Source organism: Chiloscyllium plagiosum, unplaced genomic scaffold (assembly GCF_037043375.1).
Source record: "Chiloscyllium plagiosum isolate Xiang-an unplaced genomic scaffold, Cpla_swu_hap1 HiC_scaffold_22, whole genome shotgun sequence".
NCBI lineage: Eukaryota > Metazoa > Chordata > Chondrichthyes > Orectolobiformes > Hemiscylliidae > Chiloscyllium > Chiloscyllium plagiosum.
Window position 1 is genome coordinate 36,300,029 of NW_028270160.1, and position 21,937 is coordinate 36,321,965.

The 21,937-nt window shown below is 38.8% G+C and overlaps 1 protein-coding gene across 10 annotated transcripts in view; it reads left to right on the forward strand.

The window, feature by feature from the left end:
- Window positions 1-21,937, forward strand: part of ptprea (protein tyrosine phosphatase receptor type Ea) — a 276,393-nt gene that overhangs the window by 232,076 nt on the left and 22,380 nt on the right. For all 10 annotated transcript variants that reach the window (XM_087998959.1, XM_087998962.1, XM_087998963.1 and 7 more), the window contains 10 exons: window positions 669-745; window positions 904-940; window positions 2,456-2,553; window positions 6,461-6,580; window positions 9,943-10,103; window positions 17,065-17,200; window positions 17,506-17,655; window positions 18,701-18,794; window positions 19,886-19,962; window positions 21,504-21,638. In XM_087998959.1, the coding sequence (XP_087855085.1) occupies window positions 669-745; window positions 904-940; window positions 2,456-2,553; window positions 6,461-6,580; window positions 9,943-10,103; window positions 17,065-17,200; window positions 17,506-17,655; window positions 18,701-18,794; window positions 19,886-19,962; window positions 21,504-21,638 (1,085 nt within the window). The remainder of the gene's footprint in view (window positions 1-668; window positions 746-903; window positions 941-2,455; window positions 2,554-6,460; window positions 6,581-9,942; window positions 10,104-17,064; window positions 17,201-17,505; window positions 17,656-18,700; window positions 18,795-19,885; window positions 19,963-21,503; window positions 21,639-21,937) is intronic.

Sequence of the window (21,937 nt, forward strand, 5' to 3'; positions counted from 1 at the left end):
TGTTTAATGTGAAACTGCAGTAAGGAACATTAAGATATCATTTAAAAGTTAAAAATATTTTGTAACAGGGACATTGTTTATAAAATGAAATAATTTTAGCCAGGTTTAATGTAGGCATAGTTTAATATCTGATGGTTTATTTTGCTGTGTTTCTTTGGACAGCTATGAATTGATTTTCTTTCCCCCTATATTGTCTTGAGATGTTCTGGTCTCACTGTATACCTAGAGTCTGGAGGTATCATCTGCGAGTTTCCCTCCACATAACACAATATCCTGACTTGGAACCATGCCCCCATTCTTTTACTGTCATAGGATCAAAATCCTGTAAGTCTTTTCCTGGAATGCTGTGGCTCTCAACCACCTCAGGAACAATTGAAGATGGACAACACGTGCTGGCCTTGCCAGCAATGTCCACTTCCCATGAAAGAATTTTAAAATATCTTTACACTGGATCTACCTCCTGCTAGTTTTCTGCTGATTAGACGGTGGGAAAGAAAAATATGTACTGTAGGACATGTGGTTGTTATAAATAGCAAGTCTGATGTCCTGTATGTTGTTGCATTTTGCAGAGAATGGGTTTATATTAAAGTGTTTTTTTGTTAACGAAGCAATACATTCTTTTTGTCAGTATAACATAAAACTTTATTGACTTGTAACCTTTCTTCCAGATGACAATTACAGAGTGACTTTGACGACTGTCGATGGGATACCAGGCTCAGATTACATTAATGCTTCATATGTTGATGTAGGTGTTTATTCTTTTGCTTAAACCATTAGCAATGTGCTTACATTTAATTAACATATTGGCAAAAACTTTCTGTGCAAAAGATGAAGAAAAATAACATGATGTGTATGCATGGCAAGCTACAGTGACTTGATCACCAAGACTTATTTTCCCTGCAGGGGTATAAAGTGAAGAATAAGTTCATTGCAGCTCAAGGTAGGTGACTGTTATATCACCTGCCATTTCTTTTTTGTATTGTTCATTGAGTGAAACTGTTATCTGAAAGTAATAGACATTAGGTGATTTGCAAATATCACTTTTAATAATATGACAAGATAAACACGATGCATGCAATATTTAGTAAAGAAACCTCTTTCTTTCATTCAGAATCAGTATTATCTCTAACTTCTCATGCCAACTTCACTGGTGGGTATGGTTTGATGTAAAGATATCTTTGTGGGTTAATAGCTCCTCATATTGTTGGAGAATCATGGGGATTTGCCCTAAGGCCCTTGTTCACTTGAGTCCATACAAAAGAAAAAAATACAGCCATATAAATATAGATTTTGAATCCAAATAATGACAGAAATGCTACTTTTATAAATTCAACAGAGAGATTAAAGCAGCATGACAGGCTTGGTATAGACTAAACAAAGTTCAGAACTCATTATTTTGAGCACTGATGTTACATAGTCAGCCACATATGTAAGGTGGCAGGAACATTTAAGCATATTTAAGAGCCTCAAATCGAAGTAATTAAAATTATCTACATTTGAGTTTCTGTTTGGCCAGTTAGGCATGCACAGATTCTTCTCTATTCTCATGGACACTAAATTTAAGAACATGTAAATGCAATAAAGTACAAGTGTACACAGCAGTATGACTGCAGGTTAACCATTCAAAATTGTTGCCAGAATTTGTCAGCATTGGATCACCTTGATCCTAGAGAGATCTTGCTTTCTTGCCCTGTTCTAGTGAGATACTCAGTCTTTTAGCACATGTTAGAGCCCAAGCTTTCTTGATCAAAATGTGCCAGGGATTCCTCTCTAGTGGCATGATGAGAGCACCACTTACCTGAAATGGGAGAGTTAAATCTCTAGGGTCAGGACTTCACGCTGCAAAGTTCAATACCTTAGTAAATGTAGCATAGGCACAGTTCAGGAAAAAGAATTCAAATAATGATCCTAAAATATAACATTGGCTCAGTGGTTAGCACTGCTGCCTCACAGTGCCAGGAACCCAGGTTTGATTCCGGCCTCCAGCAACTGTCTTTGTGGAGTTTTCACATTCTCCCCGTGTCTGCATGGGTTTCCTCCGGGTGCGCTGGTTTCCTCACACAATCCAAAGATGTGCAGGTCAGGTGAATTGGTCATGCTAAATTGCCCATAGTGTTAGGTGCATTAGTCGGGGGTTAATATGGGGAATGGGTCTGGGTGGGTTACTCTTCGGAGGGTCGGTGTGTACTTGTTGGCCGAAGGGCCTGTTTCCATACTGTAGAGAATCTAATCTAATCTAAAGAAACAGTTACAAAAGCTGTGCAAATTCTTTTGTCAAATAAATCCAGCCATGAAAGCTGTTTTATGCAAATTTATCCAGGCGAAATACAGTTTGCTTTCATCGTGTTTTAAAAATGAAAATAATGTAAAAATAATACCATGCAAGCATTGAAGTTTTGTTCATGTATCTTTTATTCAAAATTATTTCTTGAACTGTTGTATCTCTATTCCCAAGGTCCCAAAGAAGACACTGTCTCAGATTTCTGGCGAATGATATGGGAACAGAAATCTGCTTCTATTGTTATGTTAACAAATGTAAAAGAGAAGAAGGAAGTGAGTATGTGAATATCCAAAGATTAGATTATTGTTAAAACTATAACAGAAGATGATGCCTACTATAAATATCTTTTCATGTTTGGAATATATGCTATAGGTTAAAGTATAGATTATTCATTTAATGTTTTCACAGATAAGTTTTTTTTTAACCAAAAGTACTCAGATTTTACTGATTTACTCTAGAATTACAAAATTTCCTGTCAATCTCATTATCTGAAACTTTTCTTTTCGTGAGACATCAGTATTTTGTCTGTCTAACAACAAATGCATCATAAATATAAAATAGTGGATAACTTTGCTTCGGAATTAAAACAAACCATGTACAAAAGTGCTTTTGAAGCTATATTTATGAAATGAGTAAAAATATCAAAGAGCTGTTTCTCTTGTAAGGGAATAGGGCCTACATGCGCCTTCCAATACTGAACCAGTGGCTTGATGTTTAATTAGGGCTCATGATCTGATGCCCAAATAATTTACAACTCCTAACATGGGGCCACATCTACATTGATCGTGTGGAACACTCTTCAAATATAGAACACTCTTCAAATCTACTAGGTCCATCAATGACCTCAGTACCCACTTATGATGCTGAGCTCTGCCAGGAGATGCAAACTGTCTACAGAGCACAAACCTCAAAGGAGAAGGCAGCCATTGTAGAATCGCTTCTGCTTGAAAAAGGGAGGAGATGGAACATTAGGTTGCCAGCCAACTCTGTACTGTGCCCAATCATAACCTTTTAGTGTTAAGACATTATCGCATGGAATAAATTACTTTAATATTCCTCACATTGCATCCAGATGCTGTGCACTAGACTGTTTGGGTTTGATGACGTGTGATTTGTAATTCACCTTCTGTTTTCCCCCACCCCATTAGCATGAGTCAAACAGGCTGTTCATTGATGATGACTAGATTCTGAACTTCTTCCTGTCCCTGCCATTGCTTTGGAATTTCCACTGCACCCACAGGTGGCATGGCACTGGGACGCTATCCAGGAGCATTATTTCAAAGGGCACCCACTGGACAATTACAAATATTGGTCCGGCTTCTGTGACAGACAAACCATGGGTAACCAAACAGCTGTGCACTTCGCAACCTGCTGTCAATGAAGGTGCAAATTCAGAGAGCAAATGTAGATTCAGCATGCCAGCAAATGTACCTCACGATCAGAATGACTGTCAACCTGCTTGTTGTTCTTCTTGGACCTGTAAATTTAACAATTTCCGCAGCTTGAGCAGTGCAAGTTGGACAGTATAAGTTACTGCTGCTCATCCAAACTACTCTTGAAACAGAATCTATTTCTAACAATAGCTGGACTGGTACTGCATATTTTAGTATTCTGTGATGTTTAGTAAGCTGTAGAATAGAATGTGAATGTTGCATTTGTTTTGGACTAAGACTTGTGGGGTCAGAGGTGAGCAGAGCCTGTAGTAGATGATGAAGTGGGTGTTTCAGCGGTCTTTATTGCTGGAACAGCACAGCAGGTCAGGCAGCATCCAGGGAACAGGAGATTCGACGTTTCGGGCACAGGCCCTTCTTCAGGAAAGGTCGAATCTCCTGTTCCCTGGATGCTGCCTGACCTGCTGTGCTGTTCCAGCAATAAAGTTTCAACTTTGATCTCCAGCATCTGCAGACCTCACTTTCTCCCCGTTTCAGCGGTCTTGCCCCTCATGGAGAACTTTTGGGACTCGCAGGTTATGTCTGTTGGAGAGACTTGACACAAATACCAGGTAATTAGGCAGCATGAGAAAGCATTAGATCTCCCACTCCAGTGGGACACAAATCCTGACTGAGAGCACCATTTTGAGGGGTGGCCCTTGCTAATATTTCCACTCAGGCCTGAAGGAGGAATTATTGGATCACTGGCTGGAATAGTCATTGCAGGGAAGCAATCATCACCTCAGAGGCAAGGACAGAGGAGATTTCAACTTCCTAATGTCAGTCTATCAATTGGACAGAGAATGTCTGTCATCAATGGACCAGGCCCAATCCTGAGTAGGTCCCCGGGAAATCCTGATTGATGCATCCGAGATGGCATGTTTCTTGCCCCATACTGTGGCTTCTTAAGGGTCTCAATTGGCATCCAGCCCTGAGCTTTAAGGGACAGTCTGGAAAGTGTTGTATCTCAACACCCTTGAGTTAACGAGTTCCAAAGTTTAAATTCCACCCGCTGGCTCAAGGGGTTGTGGCGAAATGGGTATGGTACAAAGCAGATGGGGCTTGGAAAAGGAAGCAAGCTGATTTTAGGGTAGAAACAGATGTATAGAATGAAAACTGGGATTTGGAGTGAGGCCAGGGTTTAAGCAAGAAACTTGGGCATAAATAGAGAGCAAGTGCGTGCTGTAGAATTGAGGCTGGGGGAATAGGATGAAGCCCTGAGATTTATTTGTTTTTTCCAGGGAATGTGGTTGTGAAATCTGCTGATAGGGCAATGATTGGGAATTGTGCGTTCGGATTCAGGAGCAGATAGAGACTGAATAATGGAAAGAAATAAATGAGGAGAAAAGCTGAAGTTGAGGGAACTGCCAAAAGTTTTATGAAGTATATACATATTTCGAGAATGTAGATACTAAAAGATTTGGGAGGGAAGCGTGAAGCCAAACAACAGAGATCGACGAAAAGCTGAAGAGCAAGAGATGATTTATTTTTAAAGTTAGCAACAATATGGAGACAAAGAGCAGCATTTGCAAAGGCTAGCAGCATACTAGAAGTATAAAATTAAGATTTAAACATTTATATTTCAAATAAAAAGATAAATAAATAAAACATAACTGAAGAAAAGTTCAGCAGCAGTAATTTGAGGCTTTCAGCATTATCATTGGTGGTGGAGCTGTGAGATGGAAGCAGAGGTAGTCTCATATCACCAGTGTTGAAGGTTAGATATAAACTCAGCAATGTGAATGATTTGTAATGTTACAGGCAACATTACAAATCTGATATATTGTTCAAAACCAATTTGAGCACCACCTACTGGCGAGACAGGAAAACGACGCAGAAAGTGGTGAGATACAGGTTGGTGCTGCTGCTGCTGTGGAAGCCTTGAGATTAGAAAGTAAGACATTCAACACCTCCAGCCACTTATGTAGTGCCATGCAGGGCACCACATGCAGTGAAGGACATCAACATGTGCACTGAAACTTTCGAAGTGTATATTGCGATGTGAGGGGATGGCTCGAGCTGATTTACTTCAGGTTTTGGAAACTTGTAGTGTGCGAGTCCAATGAATGTCTGTGATAATCATTCACATAGAATGCTTCTCCCACCAACAGCTATTTAAAAGGATGAACCCTCTAATGTGCAGCTGAAGTCTTTTTGACTTTCTTCTGCTTTTGCAAATTCTGTAGAAGTACAGTGTCGAAAAGGGTGGCACTGGAAAAGCACAGCAGGTCAGGCAGCATCCGAGGGACAGGAGAGTCGACGCTTCGGGTATGAGCCCTTTATCAGGAATGTTGCATTCGGGCTTATGCCCGAAACGTCGACTCTCCTGATCCTCAGATATTGCCTGACCTGCTATGCTTTTCCAGCACCACCCTTTTCGCCTCTGACTCTCCAGCATCTGCAGTTCTCACTTTCTCCTGTAGAAGTACAGTTTAGTGTTTTTGAGGGTGTTGCATCAAATTCCTGAATTGGTGGAGGTCATTACCTTCTGTTCACAGGGAGGACAAGCTAAAAGGTACAAGGGTGGCTGTTGCAGTGTCCAGGGTTTCCAGCGTGAACAAGAGATGGAGCTGAGGGTGTGGAGAGGAGAAATAGTCCTCAGAGGAAGGAGCAAAAGGATTCTCCTCAGAAGACAGTATCCATCATAGATTTGCAAAGAGTACTTCTCCTTTGGTAACTAGGGCCATTGTTGAAATGAATTCAATTTTTATTGTATAAATTATCATAAAGTATGTGCTTAATCCTTCAGGAAAAGTGCTACAAGTACTGGCCTGACCAGGGTTTGTGGACCTATGGAGCAATCCGTGTATCAGTGGAAGATGTCACCGTTCTTGTGGATTATACTATTCGCAAATTCACCATTCAGAATGCAAGTATTTTCTGGATTTGCCCTTCTTTTATGAATCATATTATTAAAATAAGTTTTTAAAATGATTTCATTATTGCCTCAATTAATTTGGATTTTTGTCAGCTACCCTTTTTTTAAAAAATAACTGACTGTTGTTTCTTCACTGACAAATACTGTCACCATCTTTATTACAGTTTGCAGTTTAATGATAATTTTTAGTTCTGAAGTGAATGGACCATTGTACATAAGATTTACTTTATTAATAAATTATAGTATAATATAAAAATACTTTATGAATAGAAAGTCATAGTTATCCTGATAGCATGTATGGAGAGTGTTAATGTTTCAGTTCAGTCACCTTTCTTCAGGTGACAAAATGTCATTACCCTGGAATGTTTCTGTCTTCACAGACAACGCTTCTGCTGAGTATTTCCAGCATTACAGTTTTATTTTATGTTTAGTTCACAAAAATACCTCATCACAGAGGCAAATGTAATGTTTACAGTACCTTTTGGAGACACAAACCAGAGTTTGATTATTTTAACTGGTTTTTCCAGTTTCAGTAGTATTTTACTTCTATTGTCAATTTGCATTGACAGCATTTATTCTTAGCATTACAGGATTTTAAGTTTTTTTTACTTAACTGAAATATATGATTTCAGCAATGTTTTATAGCCATTGCATTGTTCAAAATATGATATGCCTCAGCCTCTAAAAAGTCCCCCTTCCCCCATTATCATATTTTTCTCCTCTGTCTGCACGATATGTATGAGTTTGATTACAGAATTAGTTCAACATTACAGACAGTAGGTTTGCCTGTTGAAGTCTAGATTGTTACATCAGCTAACATTAACCACCAATTGAATTGCATGGACTCCATCTTTCTGGTTTATGCTGAATGTGGGAAGTGTCCCAACAAATGTATCCCCTGACCTACAATGGATTTAAAAATAATATTGAAATAATGATCATATAACTATAAGAATATATCTTCTAGTCTTCCAAAATGCTGCCTTGTCACCTTCCTTAACTGCAAGTTTTGACTTTTGCTGGAGCACAGGCGATGGATAACAGAAATCCAACAGAAATGCCTGGTAGCTGTAGTCCACTTGAATTTGCAAAAGGCATTTAGTAAGGTGCTGTGCAGAAGTTTAATATGAAGGATAAAGACTCGTGGAATTAAAGATAGTCTACAAATATGAATGGAGAATTGATTAAAGGGCTGGAAACAGAGAGTAGGGATAAATGGCTTTGGGTAATGGAATGCTGCTAAGATCAGTGCTGAGGTCTCGGCTATTTGCAATGTATATTAATAACTTAGATTACTTTTGATATCTGCCTACCTAAATTTGCTGATGATTCAAAACTAGGTGGGAATGTAAGCCATGAGGAGAATGCAAAGTGGCAACACAGAGCTATGGCAGTTTAAATGAACGGACAACAAGATAGCAGTTGGAACATAATGGGGAAAAGTGACATTACTTACTTAAGAAGTAAGCATAAATGGTGTGAAAAGCTAAATAGTGAATTCCATGGAGACTTGGATATACCTCTACAAGGTCTCTTTTATATCTTTCCCCTCTCGCCCTAAACCTATGCCCTCTAGTTCTGGACTCCCCTACCCCAGGGAAAAGACTTTGTCTATTTCTCCTATCCATACCCCTCATGACTTTATAATCCTCTTTAAGGTCACCCCTCAGTCTCAGACGCTCCAGGGAAAACAGCCCAGCCTATTCAACCTCTCCCTAGACTCAAATCCTCCAACTCAAGCAATTCCTTGTAAATCTTTTTCTGAACCCTTTCAAGTTTCACAACATCCTTCTGATAGGAAGGAGACCAGAATTGCACTCAATATTCCAAAAGTGGCCTAACCAATGTGAACTATTCTCTGTGTAAAAAAAAAAGTTGCCCCTCATGTCCTTTTTAAACTTCTCCCATCCTGGGGAAAGACCCTTGCTATTCACCTCATCTATGTCCCTCATAATTTTATAATTGTCTATAAAGCTCCCCTCAACCTCCTTGAAAAAAGTCCCAGCCTGCTTTTATAACTCAAACCCTCTAGTCCCAGCAACATCCTGGTAAATCTTTTCAGAACCCTCTCCAATTTAATAATATTGTTCTAATAGCAGGGTCACCAGAACTGTACACAGTAATCCAGAAGAGGCCTCAACATGGCATCCCAACTCTGATACTCAAAGGCCTGAGCAATGAAGACAAATGTGCTAAACACTTTATTAACTACCGTGTCTACCTGTGATGCAACTTTCAAAGAAATATATACCAGAATCCCTAGGTCTCTGTGTTCTACAACACTACACATGGACCTACCATTAATTGTCTAAGTCCTGCCCTAGTTTTTTTTTAACCAAAATACAATACCTCACATTTATCCATTTTAAACTCCTTCTTCCAATCCAGGGCTAAAAGGATCAGAAGTCGTGGGGAGAAAGCAGGAATGGGGTACAGAGTTGAATGATTAACCATGCTTGTATTAAATAGTAGAGCAGGCTCAAAGGGCTGAATGGTCTTCTCCTGCTGCTACATTCAATGTTTCTGTTTTTTTTCTGGAGTTTTCAAGCCTTTAAAATTGTAATCCATTATTGGGGACATTAAGAATGAATATCATGGTGAATGGAGTTGAAGCAGAGGATTGTGTTCAATGGTGGAGCAGGTTTAAGAGATCATAAGAAGTACTGTTCAGCGTTCTTACGTGCCTACATTAACTGGCCATTCTTAAATCAAAAACTACACACGAAGTGTCAGCAAGCTAGCAAACCATGAAAAGGCATATCTGTCACATTTGGTAATCACAAACTTAATTAACATTCTTTCCATTTGTAGTCCAGAGACTGCAATGAACAAAAACATATGTACTACCATCTTTGATAAGTTGAGCTAACTCAAAACACAGCAGGGTTTCCCATTCCAAGGTGTATTAACTTATCGCATCTTCTCTGTTGAGTTATAAATGCCATTCAATTCCTACATGTTTTAAATAATGTGCTTGTCACATCTTTTGTTTTAAATTAGTTGATCAAGATTTTGAGATACAATTGGTACTTTTCCTCAACAATAAAAATTGGAGGTTAGATTAAACTTAATTTTGTGAACACAGTTAGCATATCCCAATGTCAGTAAGTATTATATTACATTTGAAGGTACAACATTTTCAGTGTACTTCTCTTAATAGCCATGATGAATTCTGACCAAATGATATAGTAACAAAGATATGTCTGTCTCTTGCTGTCTCCTTGATTTTGTGTTAGGTAATGAGAGAATGGCAAGTTTTGGTTAATTGCTGGAATCATTTCGGTGTAATCGTACCTTTCTTAATACATGCCAATTATGAAATGATTGTTGTGTTTTTATTGCATTTTTTACAGCAAAGAGTGGGCAACAAATCTCCAAGACTAATAACACAGCTTCACTTTACGAGCTGGCCTGATTTTGGTGTACCATTTGCACCCATTGGCATGCTCAAATTTCTGAAGAAGGTTAAAATGGTGAACCCCTCCTATTCAGGACCTATTGTGGTTCATTGCAGGTAAATGTTAAGTTTACATTCTTCTGCCACAACAAGTGAAGCATTATTGTTCCAAGCTACACAAAGTCAAGTTGGTTTTGCCAGAGCCTGCAGGGCTGTCTATGGTGTGCTGTAGGAAAATGTTGATTAATATTGATATCTAACTCTAACAATTGCTTTGTGTCATACTATGTGCTGATCTCATAGTCTCGATCTAGAACAGCTGGAGTTTTCCCACAAACTTACAATTTAATCTATGCTTACAAACTGGTAAATGGGAAAGCAAGAAAACCCAGCAGCTTTAGAGTGTGTTGCATTACAGAGAACATACAGACCACTGAGAGACATAATTCAATCAATATTCATTTCACATGATGTTGCACTTCCCTTTTTAAAATAACTATTGAATGTTCTGAACTTTGGCTTATGCCCAATTTCCTCAAGAAAACTATTAGTCATTCTTTGAAAAGATTCTTTTTAATCAGTTGATATTTATCTTCCATTTAATATGTATAGCATAACTCGGATGCTGCCTGAACTGCTGTGCTCTTCCAGCACCACTAATCCAGAATCTGGTTTCCAGCATCTGCAGTCATTGTTTTTACCTAGCATAACTTGCAGACAATCCTTTTATCAGTTTGAATTTTTTTTGAGCTCCTAAGTTGTGAGAGAAAAATATTAATGAAGCAGAGATAATAATTTAGTAACTTTGTTGACTTCCAGGTAATGTTTTAAAAATGTTGGTTCTTTGTTTTGTTCCTGCCTCTCTGTGGATTCCACTTGTGTTAACACTTTTCACACCTGGAGTATTGTGGGCAGTTTTAATGGTTTTAGTTGATAAAAGATATATTTGTCATGGAGGAAGTACAGCGAAGGTTCACTAAACTGGTTCACGGGATGGCAGATTTGACGTAAAAGGAGAGATGGGATGAGCAGAGTCTGTATGCACGAGTTTAGAAGAATGAGAGGGTCCCTTATTGAAATGCATCAAATTCTGACAGAGCTGAAGGCAAGGATGATTCTAATGGCTGGGAGGTCCAGAATAAGGGGTTGGCCTCTGCATATAGGGTGGGCCATTTTAGACTGAGATGCAGAGAAATTTCTTCACTCGAAGTGGGGAACCTGTGGAATTCTCAACGCAGCAGTTTGTGGAGGCCAACTACTGAATATGCTTAAGGAAAAAATAAATAGACTTCTCAAGACTGAAGATGTCAAGCAGTATGCTGAGAGAGCAGGCGTATGGCATTGAGATAGAAGGCAGAATCTTGTAGGGGGCTGAATATTGTAGGCTGTGGTGAGAAAATTGAGAGAAGGCAGAATCGCATGAGAAATCCAGTGAGGCATATTTCAGGGGCAGCAGCAACTTTGCTGCATCTTTTAATGGAGCTTCAGGCATCAAGGTGAAATTTGTGTGAGGCAGTGAGTTGCTGCGTAGACAGGATGACTGCTTATTAAGAACCTTATTAACTGCACATCTTGCCTCAGTAATCTGTAGCTTCCTATCCCCACCACCTGAAATGTACAAAACAAGATGCCAAGAATTCTCAACATAGACATCAGAGTGGGTACTTGGCAATTTTAGCTCACTGTTTGCTCCAAACAGCCTCTGTGTTGGAGCTAGGCAATAATATCTTGGGACTCGGTCCTTTTTGACACTGACCACGCAGGCACCATGTCCATGGGTACTGACACCCGATATGTTTGGTTCTATAAACCCTCTTGGGACATCTCAAATCCACTTACAGTATCTTCCTTCACTTCAAAGCTGCACCTCTAACTGAACCAGCCACTATCGTAGTAAGGCTGTAGCAAGGACACTTTGTGCTCAGGGACATGCATCCGGTCTGTATCTCTGAGCTCTTCATTTGCTCTCTTGGTATTCACTCACTCTGAGCTGTTAGTTTTACTCTCAGAATTCCTGCCTTGCCTTTTTGCACTTTGCTACCCTACCCTGAGTCTTCCAGTACTACTGTATTGCTCTGCAGTCTAGCACAGGCACAAAGCCAAAGCTTGATATGGTTATCCGCAGTCCTCAGTCAACTCCAAGGAGATAGTTTTCCATCAAGGGACAGCACAGTAAGGCAAAGGCAGCTTCTGACAACAGTCCAAGGGCTTGGACACGGTCAGTCAGCCGCCTGGGGTGGCCAGAGTCAGGATCCTTCATTTTAGAGGTGAGGAGCCAAATGACAGGCAACCCCCCCCCCCCCCCCCCACATGTCTTATCATTTTCTACCCTATTGTGAGTTGCTGTCCTCCTGGATTGAGACAGAAGCAAGCAGTAAGGGAGTTTAAAGTTAGTGGCAGAGTTCTTAATTTTGGTACAACTGGAGAGATGACCTGAGAGAATGAGTTGGCAACACTGAGGCCATGTAGAAATGGTGCTTTTGGGAGTTGGGAATGGGTGATGGTGAGTGAGGGAAGTTGCTGCAGGCACCAATGAGAGCGATAGAGCATAAGCCTTGGTGTAAAGTGGGTGTGGTAACAAAGTCAGAGTGAGTGTGAAATATCAGAGACAAGATATTCGCACTTAGGCTGACAGAGTTGAGCAGGTCACTGACCTTCTTCCCACATTGCTGTGCATTCCTCCAGATGGCTGAGGCTGTACTGACCCAAATGGCAACCTTGGTCCAGGTTGATATGACCTGTTGTGTATGGCCTCCACGGTTGGTTGTGTGTCTGCATGCATCCCATCCAACAGGACTGCAGGTTCCTGTCCATAAAGGTGGGGGTAATAATTTCCTCTTGCCTGTTATGTCCCAAACCAATATCAAGAACCACATAGGGCAGCTTTGGACTGACCATGCTGTGTGCGTGATGGCTTTTTAAAGATGGAATGGGTGCCTGGATATTCCAGAATAATCCAGCACCGGTGAGCTAAACTGGTTGTAGCAATTGGTAGAATGGGGCTAGAATCCGATGAGAGGAGCACCATAGGAGCAAGAGAGGTAGTTCATTAAGTGAATTTGATAATATACAATGGGAACCTTGCAACATGAAACCCTTCATGAAACTCACAAAACTGCTGCAGCCAAAAAGAGTAAGGTTCACCCCAGTGGATCAACCATGATCTGGTTGAATGGGATGCGCCCTTTTATTGTGTTTTCAGAGAAGGCTTTGCAGAGCTGGTGACAGACCTCCTGCAGTGCTTTCTAATATCTCTCCTGTTCTCATCAGGTAGTATTTAGCGTCCAAGTGACTACTCCTTCTGGGGCCATAGTTAAGAATGGAGAGTCACCTCGTCTAGGAGCTCGCATTCTGAATGACATTTTCCCTTTTAGCCTCTGGTACTCTGGACTGGTATAGCACCTAACACAGATGCACTAATTCAGATCAGCTAATTTAACACTAAAGCTGATGATGTCAGATGTATATGACTTAGCATTATAGAATAAATAGAATATAAAATAAAGGGTCAAAGATCAGTTAAATCATAGAACTGAATGGATCCTTCAGTCCAGGATGTTGTGCCGAACATGACGTCAAGTTAAACGAAGCCCCTTTGCCTGCCCTTGGTCCATGTCCCTCCATTCCTTGCGTACTCATGTGTTTATCTAAGTCTCTTGAATGCCCCTATCGAGTCTGCCTCCACCACCACCCCTGGCAGTGTGTTCCAAACTGTTATCACTCTCTGGGTTTAAAAAAAACTTGCTGCTCAGACTTCCTTTGAACGCTCCCTCTCTCACCTTAAATGCATGTCCCCTAGTAGTGGACGTTGTGTTAGATAACTGCACCATCCTAAAATTATGTACTTTTCTCATAGTACAAACACACTCCCCTTCTCCAACAGTCTAATACAATGGGGCTAAGAGCTGCTTCACAGCAGATAAACAGATCAGCTATTTATTCTTTAAATTTGATAGGGCTCTGGTTGATTACTCTGTGATTAATCATGCACCTGAGTGGGGGAATTGATGGTTAGTGGCTGGAGGGAACAGGAGGAGATGGGGAGAGTGATGATGTGCAATTTGAAATACCCTACCACTACCAAAATAGCTCCAAATTCAAATCAGATGGCGTCCTTTGTGTCAAATGTTACTGTAATGGTAAAGATGGGCAGTAAAATAGTATTGCATTATCCCCATTATTGTCTTTCTTGTATTTGTGCAGACCTAGTTAATATCAGAAAATCAGCAAAATAGGGACTACAACTGAAATACTCCCTTTAATTTTCCCATCATTTTCATTCGTAGCTTCCAAAATTAGGCACAGTGAAAAGAAAACAAAATTACAGATGTGCCTTTTGATTGTGGTAACTTTGTCACTCCAGCACCTGTTTATCTATCTATATAATTCCATAATCATGCATTATCTAAATTCCATCGGCAAGAGAGCTAGTTAACCTAGTTAACTGAGTACAGTTGGTATGAGAAGTAAAGGCAAAGAGAAGACCAACAGTAAGAAAATGCACAAGGTGATTAGTTGACCTTTGTAAGCAATCTCGTATAATTCCAGTTATGAATATGGATTTGGACGTTTTAAATTGTTGTTGCCTTTCATTTTTGCATTTCTAGTATCCAAATATTGCGTGCTAATGAGGCCAATTTTTCACCCATCATTTATGGTATCTCATTTTAAAACTACCTTTTGTGTTTCCTTTTAAAAGCAGCTCTATTAAAGTTTATGAAGTAACTATATAAGCTTTTGCACAGTTGCCTTGAAGGAAAATCCACTGCTGAATATCTTTTCATCTTTACTTTCATAAGAGGAGTTTGTATATGTTAGGTTGCAAAGCTTTTGCTAATCCTACCTTGGGATTTGAATTTCTATTTTACACAACCTTACATATTAATTCTGTGAACTGTTCTTCTCATGTATTATGAAGTTTCTCCCTTGAAAATCAATACTGGTAGCAGTGCTACTTATATTTGTAAGCAGAGCGCATCGGCTACAAGCTCCGATGTAGGCAGCTGTCTCCCCTTTGCATAAAACAAGGTTGTTCTAGCTTTAATCCAAATCGAGAATCTTTTCAATTGTTTCAGGAGACAATTCCTTAATCTCTTTATTCCTCATTCTTGTCCTTCAGAAGTGGAACATAGGTTTCACCGTGGAGATGTGCATTGCTCTTTATACTGTTGTACTCGGGGAACCTGGGCAATTGTGTATTTCCCTTGAAATCTTTTCTCGCAAAAGCTACTGTCAAAGTAGTATGTACATTGCATTATTACCAGCCACACGATAACAATCTTCAGTGAAAGGTCAGGCCACCTGTGCCAGAGGAACCTCAGAAGCTTGTTTTGAGAAAATGTCTCCAAGATGTAGCTAATATCTAAAGAAAATATCAGCTGAATGTTAGTCAATTAATTTATCCTCCTAAAATAAGCTTTTATAGCAGCGACAAATATTGTCAACTGATCTGACTTCTAGTCTGAGAATATTAACATCATAGATCATATCTAATTAAAATAGACAATTACCTTCATGCGGTAGAATCTCTTTGGTTCTTTGAATGATGTCATCCTATTCATTCTTAATTCTAGTCTGGTCATACTCGTATGTTGTTTTGGGAATTAGCGTTTGTGCAAAACTGTCTTTGAAACGCCCTATTCTGCCTCATCTTGCAAAATAAAATGTCGATGCATGTCACAGAGAAGTGCACTTGACGCAAAATGTTTCAAATGAACACAGTCTCTGAGGCACTGGCCAGCTTCCCATGATACATTATCCTTCACAAAGATTGGTTGAAAGGCAGGACATATATCTCCATAATTTCGCCTGAAGTAGATCAAAAATATTATCCTGAAAGAACGTGGAACTTCAATGATTATAATTTCACACTCTGTGCATAGTATGGCTAACACCTACCCATGTATACAATCCACAAGGTGAGAAATGTAGAGTTCCATAATCACAAAAAAAAGGTATTTTCACCAAGCTGTGCAATTGTTTTTTAATTTAATCCCAATTTAAACAAAGCAATTTTTTAAAAAGTATCTTAAGATTTTCAGTGGGTGGAGAATGTACTGTAGACACCCAATTCTGGAATTGAGCAAACAACAAATAGATAATAACATTTGTGCTACCAAAGGACAAGTCCCTGAAAGACATTAGTGTGTATTACAGGCGAGTGCTGCTCAGATTTATGAAATGTCAGTAACTTTGACAGAGTGGCAAATCCATTTTTTTATTCCTAGTGCTGGGCAGAATTTCTTACAATATGTTTAGTTGATTCAAGTAAGCAAGTGTCACTATCTACACAGAATAGGGTAAGGATAAAGCAAGTTACTTTGATTTATTATTTATTTAGTTTGGTTAGTAAACACAAATCGTGGAGCCAAGTCATCTCATCACCTGTTCAACTGCAGAGTTTAAGGTGGTTAATCCATCACAAAGTCAGGAGAGGGGACACTCCTCGGTTATGTAAAGTATTGTCTGTGTGTCTCCATGCGTGAACCTAAGGGGCTTGTACTGAGGCTCCATGGTTGCATTGGCCTGAATCTGTTTAGCAAGGATCACTCACGCCCTGGTAGTTCAAAGTCTGTCATAAGGAACTTGTTAATTACTTAGTTACATTGATGAAATAAATATCTAACTCTGAAATTCTTAAAAATCCAATGAGTCTGTTACCGTTTGTACACTTTAGCACCAGATGGAAGAATACACTGAAACACTTGCCTGAATCTAATGTTATTGGAAAATAAAATGAACTTGTGGCCTTCCAAGTATGGCAGTGTATTGGACCAGATAGGAATGGCACCTGAATAAGCAGTTGAGATTCCACATTTATAAATCCCTAATTTCAGGGCTCACCATCAGAGAAAAGGTGATTTCTCGAAGGACAATGAAGATTCATAGTGATTCAGCCCTTCCTGTCACCTTCTAAAACATAAAAAGACCAAAAGTATGGAATATAGCTTCTGTCCACCTAGAGAACATAAGCAATTTAAACTGAGGAAGATTGGAAAATTATATTATTTCTCATGCTACAAGACCAATTGTAAGATTGTGCAAGCGTAGACATTTAACAATCCTTTTTAAATTGCAGTGCTGGTGTAGGCAGAACTGGAACATTCATTGTTATCGATGCTATGATTGATATGATGTATGCAGAGCAGAAAGTGGATGTTTTTGGTTTTGTGTCAAGAATTCGTAGTCAGCGTTCACAGCTAGTTCAAACTGATGTAAGTATTAGCCATTTTCTATCTTTTTTTCTATTAGGTTGAAATTGTACCAGCACTTGAAAGGAATAGGGGCAAGAAGGCCTTTCTTTGTATTCTATACTAGTTTTCTCTATCAAGCCATTGTTAGGTCCAGTTGACTTAATATATTTTTATTGCTCTGCTCGTAGCTGATGCCTGAACACAGCTCTTTTGGTGTCACAGGAACTCTCCTCCAGTTCCAATAGAAATTCAATTTATGATGTTGTAAAATTGTACCACATGTTCAGGTGTTAATGTAGTTTTGTTTACTTTATTGTTCCTTGCAGATGCAGTACTCCTTCATTTATCAAGCGCTGCTTGAACATTACTTATATGGTGACACGGAGCTAGATGTGAGCTCTTTGGAGAAGCATATACAGAAGCTTCACAGTAAAGCAGGACAGTTTGATGTCACTGGCTTGGAAGAAGAGTTTAATGTGAGTTAGTAAGTTAATAATCAGAGGGGCACCTGCCATTTAACATTGCATTAACTACTAACACAATTCCTTGGTCTGTAATTCTGAGTTATCTGTCGTTAATTGACTGTTTTTGAATACTCCGCAACATATAGGTTTCTTTTTAGGAATATTGTGTGCCAATTCTAGATCAGAGTCCAGTGGAGAGATGAATAACACTCATGATTCTACTCAGAATTTTAAATCCTCTTAGACAGTAATATCATTGTACACTACACTTATTATTAGTTTTAAATGCAGAATATGTAAGGACAGGGAAGGGCATCTGGCCCAAGGATGTAGGAACATAGGAAGAGGAATAGGCTATTCAGCCCCTCAAGCCTGATCTGCCATTCAATGTGGTCATGGCTGATCTGTGGCATAATTCTCTTAAGCTGCCTTTAACCCATATCTCTCGGTAAGCTTGCTTAACAAAAATGTATCTATCTCAAAATTAAAATTGCTAACTCTCTGTGCATCCACTGCCATTTGTGGGAAAGAGTTCCAAACATCTACAATCGGTTTTGTGTATGTTTGTAGAAGTGTTTCTTCATATCTCTCTGAAATGGTCTGACCCTAATTCTCAGACTATGCCCTGTAGTTCTGGGATCTCCAAAAATGGAAATAGTTTGTCTGTATCTACCCTGTCTTTTTCTGTTAATATCTTGAAGACTTCGATCAGATTACCTCTTAATTTTCTAAATTCTAGAGCAATTGGGCAGAATTTGTATAATCTCCCTGCATAAGTTCACCCTGAAGTCCAAGTTTCATTCTTGTAAACCTATGTTGTGCTCCTTTGGTGCTTATATATCCTTCTTAAGGTGTGGTGCCCAGATCAGCTCGCAGTACTAACCAGGATTTTGTATAAATGCAGCAGAACTTCTGCATCCTAGTACCCCAGTCCTCCAGATATAAAGACCGGTGTTCCATTTGCTTTCTTGATGAATTCCAAATTATAGTATAAAAAATGTATTTGTTTTGATTCTGATTTCAGCTTGACCATTTCCATTCTATGTTGTTACTGCAGAAATTAACTACTGTCCGAATAAGGAAGGAGAACATGAGAACAGGAAATAAGCCAATAAACATGAAAAAAGCCAGAGTCCTTCAGATCATTCCTTGTAAGTGAACTTTTATTCCACCCTCCCATATATTGAAATAATTCCCATCATCCATCAGGAAAAAGTCACATAGGGCCACTGTTCTACCTGGATATCTCATGTTCCCATTGACAATTTGTCATCTTGGTTCCTAATTGTTACCAATGACTAAACGACTTCATTCTTTCCTGAAAAGAAACATGAAAAAATATCAATGAGTTCTACTAAAGCAACTTGTATTACTCGTATCCCAGAGAGAATCAAAAGTTGGCATTGCCCGAGACTTTGGAGGAAATGTCCTGCCTTCTCTGTCACTTAAGGAATGATGGGAGGCAAGGAAACTGAACAAAATGTGGAGCAAAACACCAAATGGTTTAACCTGGTTACTTAAATTTCAGATTTTTTGTAGTGGTTTGACTTTACTCTAAAATTTATCTTCCAAATATGAATTAAGTGATTGAGTGCTCAAAGACTGGGTGAAGTATCTCCATGCTGCTAAATATTGTGGGAGCGACCATAGGGATTGTTCAGGCGCAGGTGGGTGAGGTGATGAGCATTATGTTGTCCTCTGTAAACTTGTCCCTTGAGCATGTGGCTTAAAATTGTAAAAACTAGCTCAAACTCATTTCTACTGATTTTCCTTTTAAGTTGGTGAATACACAGAGGAGCAGTGCATTATTTATACACGTTAATAGGAGTTGAGATTTAATCTGATGGCCCTCTTTTGATATTAGCATGGGAATCCGAGGCACCAATTCCATTCTGTGTGTGGCGTCATAAAACCATAAGATATGGGAACAGTCCATTCAGCTTAGGGAGTCTGCTCTGCCATTCAATCATGGTTGATGTATTTCTCAAGTCCATTCTCCTGCCTTCTCCCCGTAACACTTGATTCCCTTAAAGAACCTATCCATTTCTGTCTTAATACACTCGATGACTTGGCCACAGACCTCTAAAACTGGTGAGGTTTTCCCTTAAAGTTGACCAAAGAACAAAGACTGTTCTCATGGTGCTAATTACCTGGTGGAATATAGTCTCATTTTGACTTGCATTTCTGTCAAGGATGAACTCAAATGGTATTAGGCTGAATGCAATTTTTTTGTATTTTTAAGATGATTTCAACAGAGTTGTTCTGCCCAGGAAAAGAGGGCAAGAGTTCTCAGATTATATCAATGCTTCGTACATAGATGTAAGTACGTTTATCATGCTTGTGTTTACATGTACCGTTTTGGATAAATCCTTAAAATAGGACTGTTTTGTTTGCTTCAGGAACTTTATAAACTACGAGTGAAAATATCTCAATTGTTCATATGTTTTGTGGTTTATTTCCCAATTCCTATGACCTACTTTGGAAGGGTATACAGATTCCTTTCCTTATCCCACTACTCCATGGCTTACAGTAAAGTTTAAATTTTAGAAAGGAATGTGTTATTGCTCATGTTATATTAAGAACCCTACAATACAGCTCCAAATCAAAAAAAGATCTGTCTGATTCCTTCAGCAACAAACAGACAGAACTTAAGCATGGGTATAAAGATTATCAGCAAAAGGTTTACATTGTGCAAACATATACAACTTTCCTTCCTGAAAACATGCGCGCACACACACACAACTTCAAAGACTGGAAATATACAGAAAGATTCTTTAGCGTGACATTTTAAAAGTACATGGGCCAAGTAACAACTAAATGAGGAAAAACTATTTTTCACGGATTGTCCAAAGAGTGATCTGTAACCAGTCATTTACACAGAAGCTATTGGCACAGGAGTCTCTTTCTGGATCAGTTATTGCTGGCTGAGTTCAGTTTTCTGGAGATAGTGGTAATAATTTCCGAATTCTTCTTTTGGGAACCCTCTGCTTAGTGTGATGACGTCTTTCAGTGTGTTTTCAACTCTGAAACTTCAAAAGGGGTTTCAGAAAAAATATGGTGAAACGGCAAAGTCTGTTGCTCCAAGCACATTAACACTTTGGTTCTGTTCAAATCCAATAGCTTTATTACATCCACAATCCAGGTCATGTGACTGCTCTCTCAAAGTATTGTCGACTTGGTGGCTCTTGTTGAGCAGCTGGCATTCTTTTGATTTTGCATTCTCCTTCTCCAACACAAAAAAAGAATTTTGCATTTTCCTTTAACTTGCAAAATTACCTTTCCAAAAAATACAGTATACTGCTATGTCAATTAAATTATAAATTAATATTTTAGTTAGCATATCTTCAAAATAATCAATTGTCAATTCACTGGACTAAAATATTCTAAATCCATATTGTAAAATATCAAATATCTTACATGTCTAATCATTATTGTCTCCATAAAATAAGCTGAGCTTTTGAAAAGAATGTGGATGTTTAATGACTTTGTATGTTAGCGTTTGCAAAATGAGTTCTTTATAACAGGAGTGATGAAGAGATGGTTTACTGTTTTAATAATTCAGTCCTTGTATTTTTTTTTCAGTCCCTGTGTTTCCCTTGTGTAGATTATAATATGTCTGACGTCAGAACAGTGATTCTTTTCAAAAAGCAAATCAAGATGCCAGGGTGACTCTATAGACTCTATGTAATCTACAACCAATTTTGCTATGAACATGAAAACATTAAAATTATTTTTCAGCCAAAACATGTATAGCAACAAATTCAGGGGTGTTAGCATGTAGCTTAATACTTGCACAGTTTGCACACACATTTTTGATCATTTATTTTGAGTTTTTTTTTTCATTGAATGCTTTGTTACAGGGTTACCGGCAGAAAGATTATTTTATTGCTACTCAAGGTCCAATCCCTCATACAATAGAGGATTTTTGGAGAATGGTTTGGGATTGCAAATCTCACACCATTGTGATGCTCACAGAACTTCGAGAAAGGGAGCAGGTACGGTACTATATAAGCACATTTAATACAATGGGCATATATCGAATGAAGTATTTTTATTGCAGTCAAACTTGAAAAGTTCAGAAAAATATTCAAACATTGCTGACTTCACATGCATTGTAAGTCAGAAAATGTATCTATTTTGAAATTGCAAATGTCTTTCAGTATTCAATGAGGAGGAAGAATTATAATAACTTAAAACTGTTTCCTGATATCAATTTAGTAAATAAGCTGTGCAATTTAATAATTAGAATTTTAAAAATGGATTAACTGCAACATTTTACAAAACCTTGCTCTAA